General features: G+C 39.7%; 1 protein-coding gene across 50 annotated transcripts in view; it reads right to left on the bottom strand.

Annotated features, from left to right (window-relative positions):
- Positions 1 to 20,019, bottom strand: part of LOC126336387 (uncharacterized) — a 258,002-nt gene that overhangs the window by 172,800 nt on the left and 65,183 nt on the right. For 43 of the 50 annotated variants that reach the window (XM_050000052.1, XM_050000040.1, XM_050000055.1 and 40 more), the window contains 2 exons: positions 4,379 to 4,642; positions 2,793 to 3,023 (listed from right to left, as the gene is read on the bottom strand). In XM_050000052.1, the coding sequence (XP_049856009.1) occupies positions 2,793 to 3,023; positions 4,379 to 4,642 (495 nt within the window). The remainder of the gene's footprint in view (positions 1 to 2,792; positions 3,024 to 4,378; positions 4,643 to 20,019) is intronic. The other 7 variants (XM_050000060.1, XM_050000062.1, XM_050000057.1 and 4 more) reach the window with 1 other exon arrangement.

Here is a 20,019-nt window from a genome sequence, read left to right on the forward strand (position 1 = left end):
GAATCACAATCACAAATCTTCATCTCACTGATCAAATGCAGAATGTTACTGATTTTTCCCTGCTGTTTACGTGTGCTTGCATTTGCAATCGCTGTTCACATGCTTTACGTTCAAAGAGATATTTTCTAGTTAATGTGATCACACACTTTTTACTTTATGAGAAACAATGTTTTATCTTCGTACTGTCCAGTTATGATCCACATTGTTTAAACTTTTGCAGTTTCATCATCTTACATAAACATGAAGTAAGTCTGTTTCAGACACCAGCCACTAGTTTACACTTACAAACATCTCAGCCTTTACATTTATGTCGCCTGCATATTGTACACACTTTATACCTCTCCGTATAACCACGTGGTCCTACCCCTCATTATACAGGGTGATTCAAAAAGAATACCACAATTTTAAAAATGTATTTTTAAGGAAAGAAACATAATATTACCTTCTGTTATACATCATTACAAAGAGTATTTAAAAAGGTTTTTTTTCACTCAAAAACAAGTTCAGAGATGTTCAATATGGCCCCCTCCAGACACTCGAGCAATATCAACCCGATACTCCAACTCGTTCCGCACTCTCTGTAGCATATCACGTGTAACAGTTTGGATAGCTGCTGTTATTTCTCATTTCAAATCATCAATGGTGGCTGGGAGAGGTGGCCGAAACACCATATTCTTAATATAACCCCATAAGAAAAAATCGCAGGGGGTAAGATCAGGGCTTCTTGGAGGCCAGTGATGAAGTGCTCTGTCACGGGCTGCCTGGCGGCCGATGCATCGCCTCGGATAGTTGACGTTCAGGTAGTTACGGACAGATAAGTGCCAATGTGGTGGCGCTCCATCCTGCTGAAATATGAATTGTTGTGCTTCTTGTTCGAGCTGAGGGAACAGCCAATTCTCTAACATCTCCAGATACTGTAGTCCAGTTACAGTAGCACCTTCGAAGAAAAAGGGACCAAAAACTTTATTGGCTGAAATGGCACAGAAAACGTTCAGCTTAGGCGAGTCACTTTCATACCGAGTTGTTTCCGCGGATTCTCAGTGCCCCATATACAGACATTGTGACGGTTGACTTTCCCGTTAGTGTGGAAAGTTGTTTCATTATTAAACACAATCTTTGAAATGAAAGATTCATCTGTTTCCATTTGAGCAAGGATAAAATCACAGAAATTGATTCTTTTAATCTTATCAGCTGCAGACAGTGCTTGAACCAATTTCAGACGATAAGGTTTCATAACTAACCTTTTTCGTAGGACTCTCCATACAGTTGATTGTGGAATTTGCAGCTCTCTGCTAGCTCTGCGAGTTCATTTTCCTGGGCTGCGAACAAATGCTTGCTGGATGCATGCTACATTTTCATCACTCGTTCTCGGCCGTCCAGAACTTTTCCCTTTGCACAAACACCCATTCTCTGTAAACTGTTTATACCAACGTTTAATACACCACCTATCAGGAGGTTTAACACCATACTTCGTTCGAAATGCACGCTGAACAACTGTCGTCGATTCACTTCTGCCGTACTCAATAACACAAAAAGCTTTCTGTTGAGCGGTCGCCATCTTAGCATCAACTGACACTGACGCCTAGTCAACAGCGCCTCAAGTGAACAAATGTACAACTAAATGAAACTTTGTAGCTCCCTTAATTCGCCGACAGATAGTGCTTAGCTCTGCCTTTTGTCGTTGCAGAGTTTTAAATTCCTAAAGTTGTGGTATTCTTTTTGAATCACCCTGTACTATGGGCGTATGGTGATATCTTCACTTTCCAAAAAAGTGAATTGTTTGTTCACACAGTAAATGCATTTATTCACAAATGGCCATTTCTCAGACTAAGACTAATGTGAAGCTATATGTAATACATCCCACAATTTAAACAGCTGCTACAATCAGTTCTGCTAATCCTATTTTCACATTTCAAGTAAAATCTTTAAAAATATATGACCCTCCTGTGATTCTAACATTGACCTCTTCCTCTGCAGTCAGACGCATTATCTGTTGCACCACCAAACGCTTGCTAGAAACAGGTTGTCTACTGAGCATCTTCTACAGAGGAAAACTGCATTGTTTTTTCCAGAATAATTTTATTGTGCATTGGGTGATAGCTACTGACTGATAGTCAACAATCTAGTTATAATATACAGACCTATTTGCAAATGTTGTATAATTCCGTAGTACTGAGAGAGTTTAATGATGCTGCAGAATGGGTGGAGCATAAACGCATCAACTTTCACAAGGGTTCCACAATCAAAATTCCTTTCTATTGTTACTTAAAAGTTGTAATTGCGTTTTCCATCACTAAATAGCTAAACTTTGTTAAAGCCTCGTAACTTCAGCTAACGCTCGTATAACACATGTGCAGCTTCGTCTTACTCCTAGCCTGTGACGTCACCAGAGCATCAGCCAATAACAGCGTTTTCAATTAAGTGGCCAGACCTTGATAATTTATGATTTTTAATCTTTAATTACATAATAATAACAGATATTTTGTGAGAACATTGACCGTAAATGCTATTTAAATGTTATAATCAATAAGAGTAACAGCAATCCGAACCATATTTTTAACATAGGAGAATAGCCTACTGTTGCTGCAGAGCTGTAAATCATTGCATCCAAGTTCTTGATGCTACAGTAACAATGACTCAATCACTGAATAAGTTGTGCTCTGCATTTAATCAGATGGAACATCTCAAATCTGGTCTTAACTAAAATCTAATATTTGTACAGAAACTAATAAACTGGAAATGAAAAGAGCTTTTATGCTCTGTACTGTATCACACAAAAAGGAGAAACACACCTGTTTACTTCTTTGACGAGATTTTCAGCTTGCTTGATCTCAGCAGTTTGTAGTTGTTTCTGGTGTGTTAATTCTGAATTTGGAACACCGATAAATATGGTTTTGGCTTCATTATGGTATTCAATTTCACAGCCATTTTTCATTGGTTGATGAACCAATCCTCTTCTGAGGTTAACAATCTTTGGTTCTACACAATGGTTCTGCGATTCTCTGTGGTCTGCGTATCTGGCACTAACCAAAATAATCGTGAATATTTTCCTAATGAGTTTAATACACAAATGCGAAGGCAATCTGAAATAATTGCTGAAAATTTCAATTAAAATATATCTGCATTTCAAAAATAAAAACCTCTATTTGCCCACAATAATTTTAACAATTTAGAACACATTCTTTGCTTTATGTTCATATAAAAATCACTCTACAAGTATAGTAAATGGTCAGTGTTAATGATTCATACTGCCATCTGAAGTGGGCTGCAGCTAGAAATTGATCTTTTCACCACAAAATAATGACAGTGTGCATTTCTGACTTAATTTTTTTTGTGATTCTAAACATATACATGTGCAAATACAACTGAGGCCTCAACAGCCAGAGACTGGTCTTTTGTGTGTGTGTGTGTGTGTGTGTGTGTGTGTGTGTGTGTGTGTGTGTGTGTGTGTGTTCTATCTCCAATGAAGGCTTTGTTGGCCAAAAGCTCATTTTCTTTTTGTTGTGCCTATCTGCGACTCATCATCTCCGCTATATAGTGAGTAGCAACTCTCCTTTTCATAATATTGTTCCATTCTAGCCTGGATTTTCCATTGGGATATAATTTAAATTTAAATTGGTTTAATGCTAAAACAATAAAATAAATAATTACAAACTGATTTTCAGGTTGATAATGTATCTCACCAATTGGGTGTGGCACAAATAACTGTGTGTGTCTGTAATGGTACAAACTTCAGGAGAATGTTCCTGTCAACAAATGTTGGGATTAAACTATGGCCTACGACCCTTCTGTTTCTGAAATAGATACACACAAACGATTTCCATACTGAATACCTTTCATGCTCATTTGCAAAGCGTGTGTCTGAAATTCCACCAATCATGCTCGATCTTCAGGTTTATCACATTTTGTATCAACTGCATGAGCAGTCTATGTTTACAGATCATCTACACCATTCAGTGGAGACGCACAAACAAAATACTTGGCATGTAGTTGCAGAAGTCTACAGTGGGTTGTGCTCACTGACCTATTGTTCAGCCACAATCACCTTCTAAGCACTGTTGCACATTATAAAGGAAATGAACATGCATATATCACATCTGTTTGTGGAATGAAACACTCTCTAGCAATTATGCCAATACTTCACAAAAGAAGCTTTGGTATCTTTCTATCTACTGCCAGTCTTTCTGGAAAAAAGTGTAGCCCTTTCAAATGGTCATACATGATAGCTGTGACATTGACAATGACTAATAATCTCAATTTTGTTTAGGAATATTCTCCTGCTATTTTATGTGCGTGTTCTTCCTTCTGATACAATATAGATCATTGGGTCAAGAAACAGAACGTAATTTATACTCAGAAAACAATATTTGTCACTCACCTGACCTCTGAGGATACCTCTGATGTCACATTTCTTACTGATGAATATGTACGCCTCTCAACTCCTCTTGGCTTCTGCAGAACTTGAGAGGGAGTTGCATCACATTTTAGAGAAGTCCATGCTTCATTTTGCCCTCTTGCATTCTGATATGCTGTTTCAATTGCATTTTTCTCTTCGAATCCGCAGTTCTGTCTATTAGGGTAACTGAATTGAGTACCTTTAGTTTTAACTGTTATCTGTTCATTTTCTCTGAGCACCATGGAACTGAAAAGAAATATGTTATTTCAATTTAAAAACTAAATAAAACATACCAAAGTCCGAGTAAATTCCAGCATTTGTGTAACTCAAAAATACAATTTCTCAGATGGATAGTCCAAACTGTATACTAAATTTGTTTTTAAACACAATTTTCTATTGGAGATTAGACTGTAGCATTCATGACATTACAAACAACACAACAAAATTTCTCAACATGTGGCAATTGTAAACCAACAGGAAAAAAAACTATATATTAACTTCAAGAACACCAGAAATGGCAGACAACAGCACAGCAAAAACACAAGCATCATGTTCCAAAGATGGCCCAAACAAATTTTAAAAAAAGGTTCTTGACACTACCCACAGATGATGAACCAAGACAAATTACATACAGACTAAAGACCAAGAAATCAAATGCTGATGAAATATTGAATCACATAATACAGCTAGTAACAGTCACACCATTGTTGGACATAGCAAACAGTTCTTTTACACGACTTTCTCATACCATCTCAGAATTCTTGCAAAAAGTATAAATCTAGACTCAGCAAACACCAATCTCTCTCACACACCCACACAAAGTATGCACCAGTAACTCTGGAGTGGGGGGGGGGGGGGGGGGGGGTGGACACGAACTTCAGATTTTGAGTTGTGATGTGGCACAATTTTATTTTTTTACCAATTTAAGGACTTTTAAAATTCACAGAAAAACTGTGAAAATAGCGTTTTAAGAAGTCCGTATTTGAACTCCCCCTCCCCCCTCATCCCTTCGCAGAAGGCCACAGTACAGGAGCCTCCCCTTTTTACAAATCAAGAATTGCGCATGTGTGACTAAGTCTTTCCTTCTCATACTATCTGGGCTCCCCTCACCCAGGGTTCGCAGTAACCTTTATGTTAACTCTCCCTTGTTCCTTAACCTTGCCAGTCCCTTCTCTTTCATCCTTCCCCTTGAACGCTTCTGCCAGAAAGAGCCACTGACTCTGAAAGCTTGCACATTTCCATAATTTTATTATGCGTTTCCTCCTGTTGCCGCTTGGTGAATAGATCTTTTTATCTGCCCCAACAAATATATTTTAGCCTATTCCCCACTGCTCTGCCTGTATGTGCTTTTGACTGATTTGCAGATCTCCCCCCCCCCCCCTCCGTGTTCAGCTCTTCTTCCTTCTGTCCGTCCACAGCATCCTCCCTTCCTCCTTCCTCTATTTGTCCATTTCCTCCACCCTCTCTCTGACCACATCTTCCTCCCTCCTTCTGACCATATCCTCTTTGCCTTCTCTCTTACCATCTCTGTCTCACCCTCACCCTTTCCCACCTGGCCACTACCCCTCCACACCTTCCACCTGCCTCATAATCTCCCCCTTCTCCCCTCTCTGTTCATTTCCTCCTCCCCCCCATTCTGTCCATCAACCTGCCCCCAGCTACGCCCATTGGCAGATGTACCAAAGCAATACAGTTCAATAAATCATGCCAATACTATGCTCAAAACAGGCCTATTATGCAGGGCAGGCACATTGGGGGCTCAAAAATCATTTATTTGACACTGATGTACAGGCTACCTCGCAAAGCAAGTCGATAAACAAACTGATACTTCCCCAAAACAACATGTCCATAATGCAGGGCAACCTACATGTTGGGTCACAGAAAACAGGTTCTTTCCCATGACACCCTGCGAAGCAGACTGACTTGTCAGGCCAATACTGTTCCCATATAACACTCCTGTCATGCAGGGCAGACTATACGCCAGAGGATGGAAAAAAAAAAAACACGTTTTTACCAATATCTCCACTCCTACTTGAGCTAGGGGGTTATAAACCCCACAGTCCTGATACTTTTAAGGCCTTTTGTTTCTGTGCCAAATTTCATCAAGGGGTTTATGAGTAGATCCTGGACACACAAACATATACAAGGTGTTACAAAAGGTACGGCCAAACTTTCAGGAAACATTCCTCACACACAAATAAAGAAAAGATGTTATGTGGACATGTGTCTGGAAACGCTTAATTTCCATGTTAGAGCTCATTTTAGTTTTGTCAGTATGTACTGTACTTCCTCAATTCACCGCCAGTTGGCCAATTGAAGGAAGGTAATGTTGACTTCGGTGCTTGTGTTGACATGCGACTCATTGCTCTACAGTACTACCATCAAGCACATCAGTACGTAGCATCAACAGGTTAGTGTTCATCACGAACGTGGGTTTGCAGTAAGTGCAAATGTTTACAAATGCGCAGTTGGCAGATGCCCATTTCATGTATGGATTAGCACGGGGTAATAGCCGTGGCATGGTATGTTTTTATCGAGACAGATTTTCAGAACGAAGGTGTCCTGACAGGAAGACGTTCGAAGCAATTGGTCGGCGTTTTAGGGAGCACGGGGAACATTCTAGCCTATGCCTCGCGACTGGGGCAGACCTAGAATGACGAGGACACCTGCAATGGACGAGGCAATTCTTCGTGCAGTTGACGATAACCCTAATGTCAGCGTTACAGAAGTTGCTACTTTACAAGGCAACGTTGACCACGTTACTGTATGGAGAGTGCTACAGGAGAACCAGTTATTTCCATACCATGTAGAGAGTGTGCAGGCAACTATGAGCAGCTGATTGGCCTCCACGGATACACTTCTGCAAATGGTTCATCCAACAATTTGTCAATCCTCATTTCAGTGCAAATGTTCTCTTTACAGATGAGGCTTCATTCCAAAGTGATCAAATTGTAAATTTCCACAATCAACAAGTGTGGGCTGACGAGAATCCACACGCAATTGAGCAATCACGTTATCAACACAGATTTTCTGTGAACGTTTGGGCAGGCATTGTTGGTGATGTCTTGATTGGGCCCCATGTTCTTCCACCTATGCTCAATGGAGCACATTATCATGATTTCATACAGGATACTCTACTTGTGCTGCTAGAACATGTGCCTTTACAAGCATGACACAACATGTGGTTCATGCACGATGGAGTTCCTGGACATTTCAGTCGAAGTGTTCGTACACTTCTCAACAACAGATTCAATGACCGATGGATTGGTAGAGGCGGACCAATTCCATGGCCACCACGCTCTCCTGACCTCAACCCTCTTGACTTTCATTTATGGGGGTATTTGAAAGCTCTTGTCTACGCAACCCCGGTACCAAAGGTAGAGACTCTTCGTGCTTTTATTGTGGACGGCTGTGATACAATATGCCATTCTCCAGGGCTGCATCAGCGCATTAGGGATTCCATGCGACGGAGGGTGGATGCATGTATCCTCACTAACGCAGGACATTTTGAACATTTCCTGTAACAAAGTGTTTGAAGTCACGCTGGTACGTTCTGCTGCTGTATGTTTCCATTCCATGATTAATGTGATTTGAAGAGAAGTAATAAACTGAGCTTCAACATGGAATTAAGCGTTTCCGGACACATGTCCACATAACATATTTTCTTTCTTTGTGTGTGAGGAATGTTTCCTGAAAGTTTGGCCGTATCTTTTTGTAACACCCTGTATACGGTCTGCTATACACATTCATAGGCAAGCAGGAAAGTAGATACAATTGTACTTAAGCAACAACAAACAGTAGGAGCCAATTAGGGACACATACCAACCCAAAACCAAAGCCATCAAACACAATGAACTACAGGGTTTGACAATGGGGACATTACTGTTTAAAATGTTTATAAATGATGTATGTATGGAAGACAAAGAGAAGCAAATATTGTATGCAGGCAACATGACAATACTGAAGTGGGACAAAAATGTGTAGTTGGCTCACAGAAAAGATGTACACTCCTGGAAATGGAAAAAAGAACACATTGACACCGGTGTGTCAGACCCACCATACTTGCTCCGGACACTGCGAGAGGGCTGTACGAGCAATGATCACACGCACGGCACAGCGGACACACCAGGAACCGCGGTGTTGGCCGTCAAATGGCGCTAGCTGCGCAGCATTTGTGCACCGCCGCCGTCAGTGTCAGCCAGTTTGCCATGGCATATGGAGCTCCATCGCAGTCTTTAACACTGGTAGCATGCCGCGACAGCGTGGACGTGAACCGTATGTGCAGTTGACGGACTTTGAGCGAGGGCGTATAGTGGGCATGCGGGAGGCCGGGTGGACGTACCGCCGAATTGCTCAACACGTGCGGCGTGAGGTCTCCACAGTACATCGATGTTGTCGCCAGTGGTCGGCGGAAGGTGCACGTGCCCGTCGACCTGGGACCGGACCGCAGCGACGCACGGATGCACGCCAAGACCGTAGGATCCTACGCAGTGCCGTAGGGGTCCGCACCGCCACTTCCCAGCAAATTAGGGACACTGTTGCTCCTGGGGTATCGGCGAGGACCATTCGCAACCGTCTCCATGAAGCTGGGCTACGGTCCCGCACACCGTTAGGCCATCTTCCGCTCACGCCCCAACGTCGTGCAGCCTGCCTCCAGCGGTGTCGCGACAGGCGTGAATGGAGGGACGAATGGAGACGTGTCGTCTTCAGCGATGAGAGTCGCTTCTGCCTTGGTGCCAATGATGGTCGTATGCGTGCTTGGCGCTGTGCAGGTGAGCGCCACAATCAGGACTGCATACGACCGAGGCACACAGGGTCAACACCCGGCATCATGGTGTGGGGAGCGATCTCCTACACTGGCCGTACACCTCTGGTGATCGTCGAGGGGACACTGAATAGTGCACGGTACATCCAAACCGTCATCGAACCCATCGTTCTACCATTCCTAGACCGGCAAGGGAACTTGCTGTTCCAACAGGACAATGCACGTCCGCATGTATCCCGTGCCACCCAACGTGCTCTAGAAGGTGCAAGTCAACTACCCTGGCCAGCAAGATCTCCGGATCTGTCCCCCATTGAGCATGTTTGGGACTGGATGAAGCGTCGTCTCACACGGTCAGCACGTCCAGCACGAACGCTGGTCCAACTGAGGCGCCAGGTGGAAATGGCATGGCAAGCCGTTCCACAGGACTACATCCAGCATCTCTACGATCGTCTCCATGGGAGAATAGCAGCCTGCATTGCTGCGAAAGGTGGATATACACTGTACTAGTGCCGACATTGTGCATGCTCTGTTGCCTGTGTCTATGTGCCTGTGGTTCTGTCAGTGTGATCATGTGATGTATCTGACCCCAGGAATGTGTCAATAAAGTTTCCCCTTCCTGGGACAATGAATTCACGGTGTTCTTATTTCAATTTCCAGTAGTGTACAATGGGTAATCACAAAGTTTTAATTATCATCTTGAAAAGCTGCAACTGTAAAATTGATAAAGGTGTTAGTCACTATTTAAATATTCATTCTTGAGTTTGACACATTTATCCCATTGTTATAGAAGTCTGCATTTTGGTTGTTCAAGAAAGGTTTCACCTCAAAATTAACTTCACTTTCATTATGGAAATGGCTGTTATAGAATGGTTTCTTCACCCAAGGAAAGAGGAAGATGTCATATATGGATGGTAAAGGGATGAGACAAAATTTGATAGCCCAGAGAAGCTGTAGGTGTGCCCGTTTCTCCTGTTGTCACAGTGCAAATACACAGTCATAGAAAATTTCCTGTGATGCACATCTATAGAGCCTTCGGTAGCCTCTCTGGGAGGTTACAGTACTATGTATCTGTGACAGTTTGCCACTTACATGCACAACACCATGAAAGTTCCAAAGTACACTGAGTGTCAACTAGCCCGATGATGGCTGAGGCGTTACCATTTTCGGTGGTGGTGAAACCACGTTCCATTGCTTACTTAGCCCTTTTGTGCCAGGGCCAGAGTAATACATGTAGGGGCCAGAGTAATACACCCAACACTCGACCAAAATTATCAGGTGGCTAAAGAAGTCATCTAGATCGCACTGACACTGGTGCAACATTTCTGCAGCTGTCTCAGTTTACCAGGATTTCTGAATGGGTATAAGTTGTCGTGGAACCCAGTTTGCAGCAACCTTTGTCATGTTCAAATACCATGCAAGATAGTAAAACTGGTTGGTGACTGATGTTCATTTGTTCTCTATAACTTCCATTGTGATGCACTATTCTTCAAGGGTCAGGGCCTTCACTTCACTTCACTTCACTTCTCTTGCAATCCCCAGTTTTTAACAGCGATACAGTCTGCCACTTCATTTTTCAATATTCAGACTGGTTTGATCACACTGGAAACAACTGCACTGCCCAATTACAGTTTCATATGATGACGCACTGTTGCTGTATGCTTCCACCAAAACAAAAAACATGGGATTGTTGCACCATTGTACTCCACAAATTAAAGAAATGGTTACCACACAATATTCTTCTTCATCAATGGGTTGTAACATTTTGATTTCTCCCCTCTAGTTGTGTGCTGCAGAACTGTGTTACAAAGATTTAAATCAGCTCCAGGATTGCAGACATCAACCAATCAAACACCAATTATGTAACTTCTTTTACAAGGTGATAGTTTAAAGTTTATCACTCTCCTCATACATGTGCAAAAATCACAGCACAAAATGAACTGATTGTATGGCATTGCTGGCTGGGAGACCCGTCCGGAGAAGTTCGGCTACAGTTTTACAAGTCTTTTTTCGTGTTACGCCACATTGGGCAATTTGCGCATCAATGAGGATGAGATTGTGATGAGTACAACACAACACCCAGTCCACGGGCGGAGAAAATCTCCAACCCGGCCGGAAATGTAACCCGGGCCGGCTGCATGGGAGGCATGCACGTAACCACTCAGCTAAGCAAGTGGACATCACAGCACAATCACTTATGGAAAATGAATTGATTAGAAACATGGAAAAGACTATGAACGAGGGCATTTCAGAAGCAATTAAAAGTCTTGAACATATGGATATAAAGGCAATGAAACAGGGTGGAGAAGCTCGAACCCTCTAGATTCATAGTATATAAACACTGTCTGTAAGAAACTCAGCTCTGACATGTTCACTGCAAAACAGCAAATGCAGTATGCTGATAAACTACTTCCATGGACTAAATCACAGATTCCTTGAAATGCACCTCGTCCATGTCCATTTTATTTTCATTTTCAGTTATGATTGTGCCTTCCAATCCTGTCTCCCCCCCCCATCTTCTAGTTATTCCCAACAAGTATCCCTCCACTGCTCACTGCACAACCCTGAGTTTTAGAATGGTTTTTTGCATTTTAAGACCTCCTCAAACTGCCACAAGAAACATACATAAAGTAAGGTAAAGACAACCACTCACATACAGCAGACAGATGCGCACCACACAAACACCCAATAGAAAACAATATTCGCACTAGCTTTTGAGCTCTTGCTATTTCTCTAGCAATAGTACGCACATCACACATACAACCATGTCGAAACCAAAATGCATACTCCCACAGTTGCAGTGGATTGCCCTCAATTATTGATGAGCAAAAATCATTCTCACCACTGACGGGGGCATGTGCATCTGGGTGTCTGTGTGATTGTGTGTGAGACTGTGAGCACTTTCAGAGCAAGAGCAAGAGCTCGATAGCTAGAGTGAATACTATTTTCTTTTATGGCAGGGGGCGGGTTACCTTCATAGTCTCTGATATTATTGAATTTAGCATACATTAAAATCAGGAATAAGAAAGAAACACATATTATTTTTGTTTTCTCCAAAAAACTTCCTGCCCCGAGATACAGGCCTCCAAAGATGACACTGTGGACACCATGCTACCACATGGACCACCTGGATACAGGTTTCCAGCTGAAAGACAGCAACAACGCCTGGATACAGGTTTCCAGCTGAAAGATAGCAACAACGCCATCAGCGCTCACTTCCTGTTCACAATGTTTTGAAGATAGTAAGTGCTCCAGTTCCTACTGGTTCGACAGGAAGGCATCACTTTACATCAAAGGAAGATACTGAAGCAGTGGAACATATTTTTAGTTCATTGAGTGGCTAATCTCAGTACAAAACAGAGTGCAGAGAAGTTGTATAAACTGGAACTTTTAAGTCTCTGGACCTTTCACATACATATTGGAACCATTTAAAATGCTTGAAAAATGAATCTTTTGCTCATCTTTCAAAACTAAAATTATGTTAAATAAGACCAGGTTTCGATTTTTATGAGCCTGTTAGGTGATAATGTGGTAATAAAACAGGTTTTATGTATGGCAAAAATTTCTATTGTTTATAAAACCTGTTTAACCTAAAAGTGGAAGCTCTCCTTTTCAATGAATGTATAACAATATATTGCTAATCAACAGAAAAAAAATCAAAATTTTATGGATTGGCATTTTTGGAAAGAAAATTTCCCATTAATTACAAAAAAGTTCAGAACACTATTGTAAATTCACTTTGACAGAAAAGTCCAAATGGAGGATTTCTTTGTAATCATAAAGCAATTATCTTTCAAATATAAACAAAAACCAACAAAATATCGAGAACTGTACCACAGATACTGCATTTTAAAATTTTTTCCAAAATTTGCATCTTCAAAATGATATGTGCAGTGTCATTTTTGGAGGACCATATTTCAGAACAGAAATTTTTTTGGAGAAAACAAAAAAAAATACTTGTTCCTTACTCAGCCCTTCATTTTAACAATAACATCAGAAACTATGAAGGTAAGATTTTTTCCTAGCCTGCCTGAATTTATTTGGACTTTGTCTTAAGTGCTTTTATGCGCCATGCACCAGTCCACTATACGTGTCTTTCTCTTACTTTAACAAGACATTTACAATGATGCTAGTTCCTTATGACTCTGTGAGGTTCAAACCTTTGGTTGATTTGATGTGGACAGACCTTTAGACAAGTTTTGAACAATATCTGCACAAAGAACTTTACATGTACATTACATTTAACCATGTAGTGACATTAGAATACATGCCAATGTAAAAAGACATACTGAGCAATGATCCTTCAGTATTAAGCTATTGCTAGACATCTTACTGTTAATAAGTAAGAAACAAGACCAGGAAGATTGCATAGCATACACAATATACATTCTATACAACTGGAACACGTTATCTATGGAAAGCAATTCACATGCATCTTTTGCAGCACACGCACAAAGGTACATTAATTAAAACCATTCTATTTTTATCAATGATAATTTGACAGTAGTAGCCAAAAATGAAGCAATGGTAGCAACAGTATTACCATTTACAAATTTACTGTAATATATCAGCATGAATCAATTCAGAGCATTCAGCATGAATCAATTCAGAGTTTTTATTTCATAACCTTGTCTCACTCTATATGTAGCTAAACTGTATCTTCTTGCTGAAACTTGGTGTACATTCCCATATTTACTGTGTTCTATTTTTAAGATTTGCTTACAATTTCAAGACAATAAGTTGATTTACTTAACCCTTTCAGACCTGGTGGTCACAATCGTGTACATAAAGTTTGTTCACTAATATATCACTAACAAGAAATGACAGGTGCATCCAAACCCACTGTGCACATTTATGTATGTTTCTTTTAGCCATGCCCCAGCAGTTGTTGCTCTCTTGTGAGCAGTCTGTGAACCACATAGTAAAATATACTCTCTGATGTTGTCTCTCTGTGGGGAGCCATTACTCATTGACTTTATTGCTATAATAGTCACATTGTGGGTTTTGTTTATGAATGTTTTGTATGGTTTCCTTCTTTTGGAAACATTAAATATTCTTTCAGTGGAATTTTCAGCAATTTAATTCAGTTCATATTTGTGTTATGTATCAGGTAATATTAATGTACACATTTGTGTACAACAGGTCCTTAATGGTGTACAATATGAAACATAACCTAAAATGTGCCTCCGCTATTTTTGCATGGCTATAGTAGTTATATGTGGTAGTTTTTCAATTAATTTCAGTACCAGCAGCAAGGAGGAAAATAAAGTACCTGTACATATGATTTTGTTTTATATTGCTGGCTTTTAACTTACAAATATGGAGAAGGATATCTTTCTGTGGATAAAGATTGGGACTTGATTATGGACATAATTGAAAATGGTGGCATTTCTGACATTAATTTGAGTGGAGATGAGGATGACAGTGTACCACTTATTGAAAGGCAAGCCCCACAAATAGTAAAACATGTTGGAGCAAATAAAGTGGGCTTGAATGATGTGTGTAGAGACTCCATATCTGAAGATGATGGAGAGGTGGTGGACGTTGAAATGAACTTTTTATGTAATGAAAACAACCCAGAATTGAATAACCTGTGTGACAACATAATGGTGACACCTAAAGAATCCATAAAATGGAAACGAAAGCTTCTAAGTACCATTGCAGAAACATACAAAGCTCCAAATTTTGAAGAATCTCTCTTGTGTTCTCCAGTGCAATACTTCAAAAGATATATACTAGATGATTTGTTCACTAGCATGGCAGCACATACTCATATTTATGCATTACAACGAGGCAAATCCTCGTTCAAGCAGACAACTCCTCAAGCACTAGAGATGCTATTTGGTTTGCATATATTGACTGGCACCTTGAAATTTCCCAGATTATTAGTGTATTGGGATACAAGCCTGAAGGTAAATGTGTTTTGGGAAAACATGTCATGAGACAAATTTTTAGAATTATGAACAAATTTACACTTGGTGAACAATCTGTAAAAGCCACCTGAAAATAAATATAAATTTTACAAAGTCAGGCCAATTTACACAGCCATTCGAAAACACTGCAGTGAACTTCCTATAGAAGAGAATGTTTGTGTCGGTGAGGAATTACTCCTTTCCCTGGGAAGTTTTCTGCAAAGCAGTATGTCAAGGAGAAAACAGGTCCAAGGGGAATCAAAGTCTTGATGTGAAAAGATTGGAATAGTGCATGATTTACTTTTGTATCAAGGTGCTACAACTGAAGTAAATACCGCTCATAAAGGAAAAAACTTGGATTAGGTCCTGCTGTTGATTTATAATTTTCTGTTCCACTCTCAAAAGGTAAAGGTCATAAGTTATACGTTGACAATTTCCTTTCACATTATCATCTGTTTCAAGTTCTGAAATCTCAAGGCATCAATGCAGCAGGTACTGCCTGTCAAAACAGATTTGGAAAGAACTTGCCTTTTTCAGATGATAAAAGAATAATGAAACAAACCAGAGGTTACTGAGAAGAAATCACAAGTGCTAATGACATTACCATGTGTAAGTGGTTAGACTATAGGCCAGTTGTATTGTGTTCAAACTTTGTTGGTAAAGGCTCAGTGGATGTTGAGTGTTGTGACAAAAAACACCATAAATATGTGAAAGTAGAAAGACCTGAAATATTGAGAAGATGTAATCATGCAATGGACGGTGTGGAACTATTTGATCAATTGATAAGACACTACAAAGTTTTCATCAGATCTCAAAAATGGCCTTTCTGTATGATTTTTCATGCTGTTGACTTCGCCATCGTGCAAAGTTGGTTGGCATACAGACGAGATGCAGACAACCTCCCTATCCCAAATAAGAAGCAAATGGACCTTCTTTCCTTTCATATCAGGGTAGCAGATGGATTGATACTGTGCCTGAAGAAAGTGACTGAAAAGAAAGGGGGGGGGGGCCTGATGAAGGACTGGCTTCAGACATGAGAGTCATACCAAGAAAAAGAGGAGAATCATGACTAGCTACAGAGATTCAGTTTGATTCCATTGACCATTTGCCTTTGCATGATGTAGGAGTTCCAAGTCGCTGAAAACTGCCAAAATGTACAGGGCATTCTAGAATTCAGTGCATCATACGAAACCTTAAAATCAGTGTTTTGACCATTGTTGTTTAAATAAGAACTGTAATTTGAAATTATTTTTATTGTTTCTTCTGCATTGAAGTGAAATAAAGAGTGGCATACTTGATCCGTAGTGTTAACCTCCATAATGTATGACATCAAGCTCGAGACCTGATGAACACAATTCTGTACATTACATATCTAGAAAACTAGAGATCATATGAAATTTTTTCTTAGAAAAATGTTGTCAGGAGACTCACCTGAATGTAAAAATGATGTCAGATATTTTTTAATAAGTAAATAAAAAATCAGGTCTGAAAGGGTTAAGGTGTGGCTAGGAGACATAATGACATTATCTTTTTCTTAAAAAAAATATGCAGTCAATACTAAGCTTGGGTGTCAACTAACAAACCACAGTTGTGAATCCAATATCATCCTAAATCTTTTTTTGCAAGCTGGTGAATAATGGATTATTATAAGGTTCCTTACAATTTCAAGAATTACAAAATGTCGCAATCATTTCAGTGATTACCTGCACTCGATATGAAACATAAAGCATCTGTAAATTTCAACCACCTGAGGATGAGTCTGCTTGTGTTCAAAAGCATGTTAATTGCATAATAAAAGTGTTTTGAAAAAGCATTTCAGAAGACTTTTTAAAACACTGTATCTATGTAACAGTTCTAGATATTTTGTTACGAGTTTTGTTATTTGAAAGATAACTGCTTTATGATTACAATGGCATCCTCTCTTCGGACATATCTGTCAAAGTTCTTTTACTGTCGACTTTTGTATTTTTTTTTATTTGCTGAAAGAATTTTTTTTTATTTTTTTTCCCAAAAAATCTCAATCTAGAAAAGTTAAGATTTTTCTCTGTTGATTAGTGCCAAGTAGTACTATATTCTCTGTAAAGGTGAGCTTCCACTTTTAAGTTGGGCAAGTTTTTATTTACAATTTTTTTTAAGGGTACTGTATGTCTTCACTTAAGTTGTTTCTTACTAATTTCATTCATACAATGTTTATTTCTATCGTCTTTGTTGCAGTTATTTCTTATCACTTTCTTTGTTGCAGATATTTCTTACGCTTTGTTTTAGTTTATTGTCAGTTACTTTGTCTGTATTATTGCTGTTCAGTGCTAATTTGTTTACTGAAGAGGCTTCTAAGAAATCTGAGACCTCCAGTGAGTTTTGTGTTTTCGTGTGGAATTTGCCTATTGACACAGTTGCAATGTGTCTTGTGAAAAGGACAGTTTGAAATGCCTTCCAACTGGGGCCACCGGAGAATGAAGTGTGCCGACTATTTGAATATCCATAAAAAGAGTGATATATAAGACAAATGAAAAACAGACATTGTTCAGGTTGGGAACAAGTGTTCTCATTTGAAGACTCTCTTTCAAAGTGAATATGTTTCCAATGATGACTTTTTGTGTTCTAAATGTTTTGACAGAATAACGACAATGATAGTATCCCATGGTGCAGATGATGCAGATTTTGCATCAGTAGAGGAAGAATTAAATACCCTCAATCAATCAACTACAGAGGTAGGTGTTAATCCTGTTAAGAAACCATGTCAGTGCAGTTGAGCCATAAGCTCTTATGCATGAAGAAAGCGCAGACAAATTACTAAAGCTATGGATGAATACACTACAGCAAAACTGATCACACTCTTCATAGTAGAAACTCCATCTTTAGAAGAAAATGAACCAAAGCACTCTTCAGTAATAAAAACTTCCGAACTAAGAGGCCGTAGTCCAATAGTAGAAATACTTCTCCCTGACGTTTCGTTGCCAGCTGCAGGCAACACCATCTGAGGTGAGTCTACGACTGGCTGCTAGGCCGTGGAGGTCCAGTTTATATAGAGCGCGTAGAGGGCACCACCACTCATCACATGTTGTCAACAGTAAAACTATCTCTGGCTGGCGTCATTACTCTCGATCGAAGGTAATCGATTGTTAAATCTTTGGTACAAAGTCGATCGCCATATCTTATCTAACTTCAAGCCTTCTTCTTTCCTGTTAAAATTATTGTGGTGTTCAAAAATCTCTACAGCCTTTCTATACATATGTGCATAATAATGCAATGTCTTAGCTAGCACGCTTGTCTCACTAAATTTTATTTCATGGTCACCCGTTTCAAAAACATGTTCCGCTACAGCCGATTTGACCGTGTGTCCCAGTCGACAGTTCCTTTTGTGTTCAGTTAGGCTAGTATTGATACTTCTTTTTGTGGTTCCAAAATCGGCTGTAGCAGAACATGTTTTTGAAACGGGCGACCATGAAATAAAATTTAGTGAGACGAGCGTGCTAGCTAAGACATCGCATTATTATGCACATATGTATAGAAAGGCTGTAGAGATTTTTAAACACCACAATAATTTTAACAGGAAAGAAGAAGGCTTGAAGTTAGATAAGATATGGCGATCGACTTTGTACCAAAGATGTAACAATCGATTACCTTCGATCGAGAGTAATGACGCCAGCCAGAGATAGTTTTACTGTTGACAACACGTGATGAGCGGTGGTGCCCTCCTATGGTGAAAAGGTACACATTTTAATTATTATTCCAGAGACATTTTCAAAGAAATCAATTCTGAACCACGTTCCATCAGTATCAAAGTATATGGTAGACAAATCAAGAAAGATGAGGTCATCCTGTAGAAGCAGCTCAAATTGAAATAATGCAGGTATTTTATCTGGTAGATAAATGGGACTGTTCTCACCAGACTGCCAATAAAAAAGACACTATAACTGTAACAGTTAAAAGGTCAAAAAGTTGGGAAAGTGAAGAGGTACATGACTCGCAGTATTAAAGAAACTTTTGCAATTTATAAGAGCAACTATACAACTTCACATATTAGAAAATCAAAATTTTATGCACTTCAACCTCCGTGGGTAGTTCCACACTAACCTAAACAGGTTTGTTTATGTGTGTACTGCGCAAATTTTTTAACTTTGTGTGGTAACTTTGAAGAACTTACTGGAGCATATGACATATGAAACCTTGGTTGAGCATGTGAAATCATTAGTAGTCTGTGGCATGCCAGCTACATTGGGGTATCCAGGCTTGTTGGGTTTGTGAATTTTGGAGAGCATGTAGAAGGTGGGTGTGCGAGGTGTTGTAGGAGTGAAGAGGGAGATGGACTCTGGTGAGTGGCTCTGGGGCCATATTCTGTATCATTCATACCGATCAGTGCAATAGGTTCGTCTCGGTAGTGATGTCATTTTTCGTTCTTTATCGAAATATCCTATTCTGAAAGCTTTTGAGACCTGTTACCGAATAGTCCATCCACCGGTTTTATGACAATTGTACCGAAAGGTTTTCGATTTCAGTGTGGCCCTGTCGATCGGTGGGCTGTGGTATATGTACACCTATAATTTGTTATTTTAAACATATTTAGCAATTTTAGCTTTGGCTTTAGTGATTGTGTTACTAAAGAATCACCAGAGGACGCATCAGGTTGGAAAGACTATTTTCCTCTGTTAGAAATATGGTTAGGTTAGGTTGGTACTGTGAAAGATTACAGCCAAGAAAAAACGTTTTTGATCAATATTCTCTCAAAATACATGTTACTTTTATGCAAATATGAGTTTAAATATCATTAAAAATCCAGACATTGCCTCTGCTTACATATATTACATGAGTGTGAACTGACATTACTAGTGACTTTGTGTATTTTTTCCCACAAATAGTTTCGTTAGTAATTATTGAAATGTGTTTACAACTTTCAAGTAACAATGGAAAGCAATTATGTGAAGCCTGATATTGGAAACCTTCCAAAC

Source organism: Schistocerca gregaria, chromosome 2 (genome assembly GCF_023897955.1).
Source record: "Schistocerca gregaria isolate iqSchGreg1 chromosome 2, iqSchGreg1.2, whole genome shotgun sequence".
In the NCBI taxonomy this organism is placed as follows: Eukaryota; Metazoa; Arthropoda; class Insecta; order Orthoptera; family Acrididae; genus Schistocerca; species Schistocerca gregaria.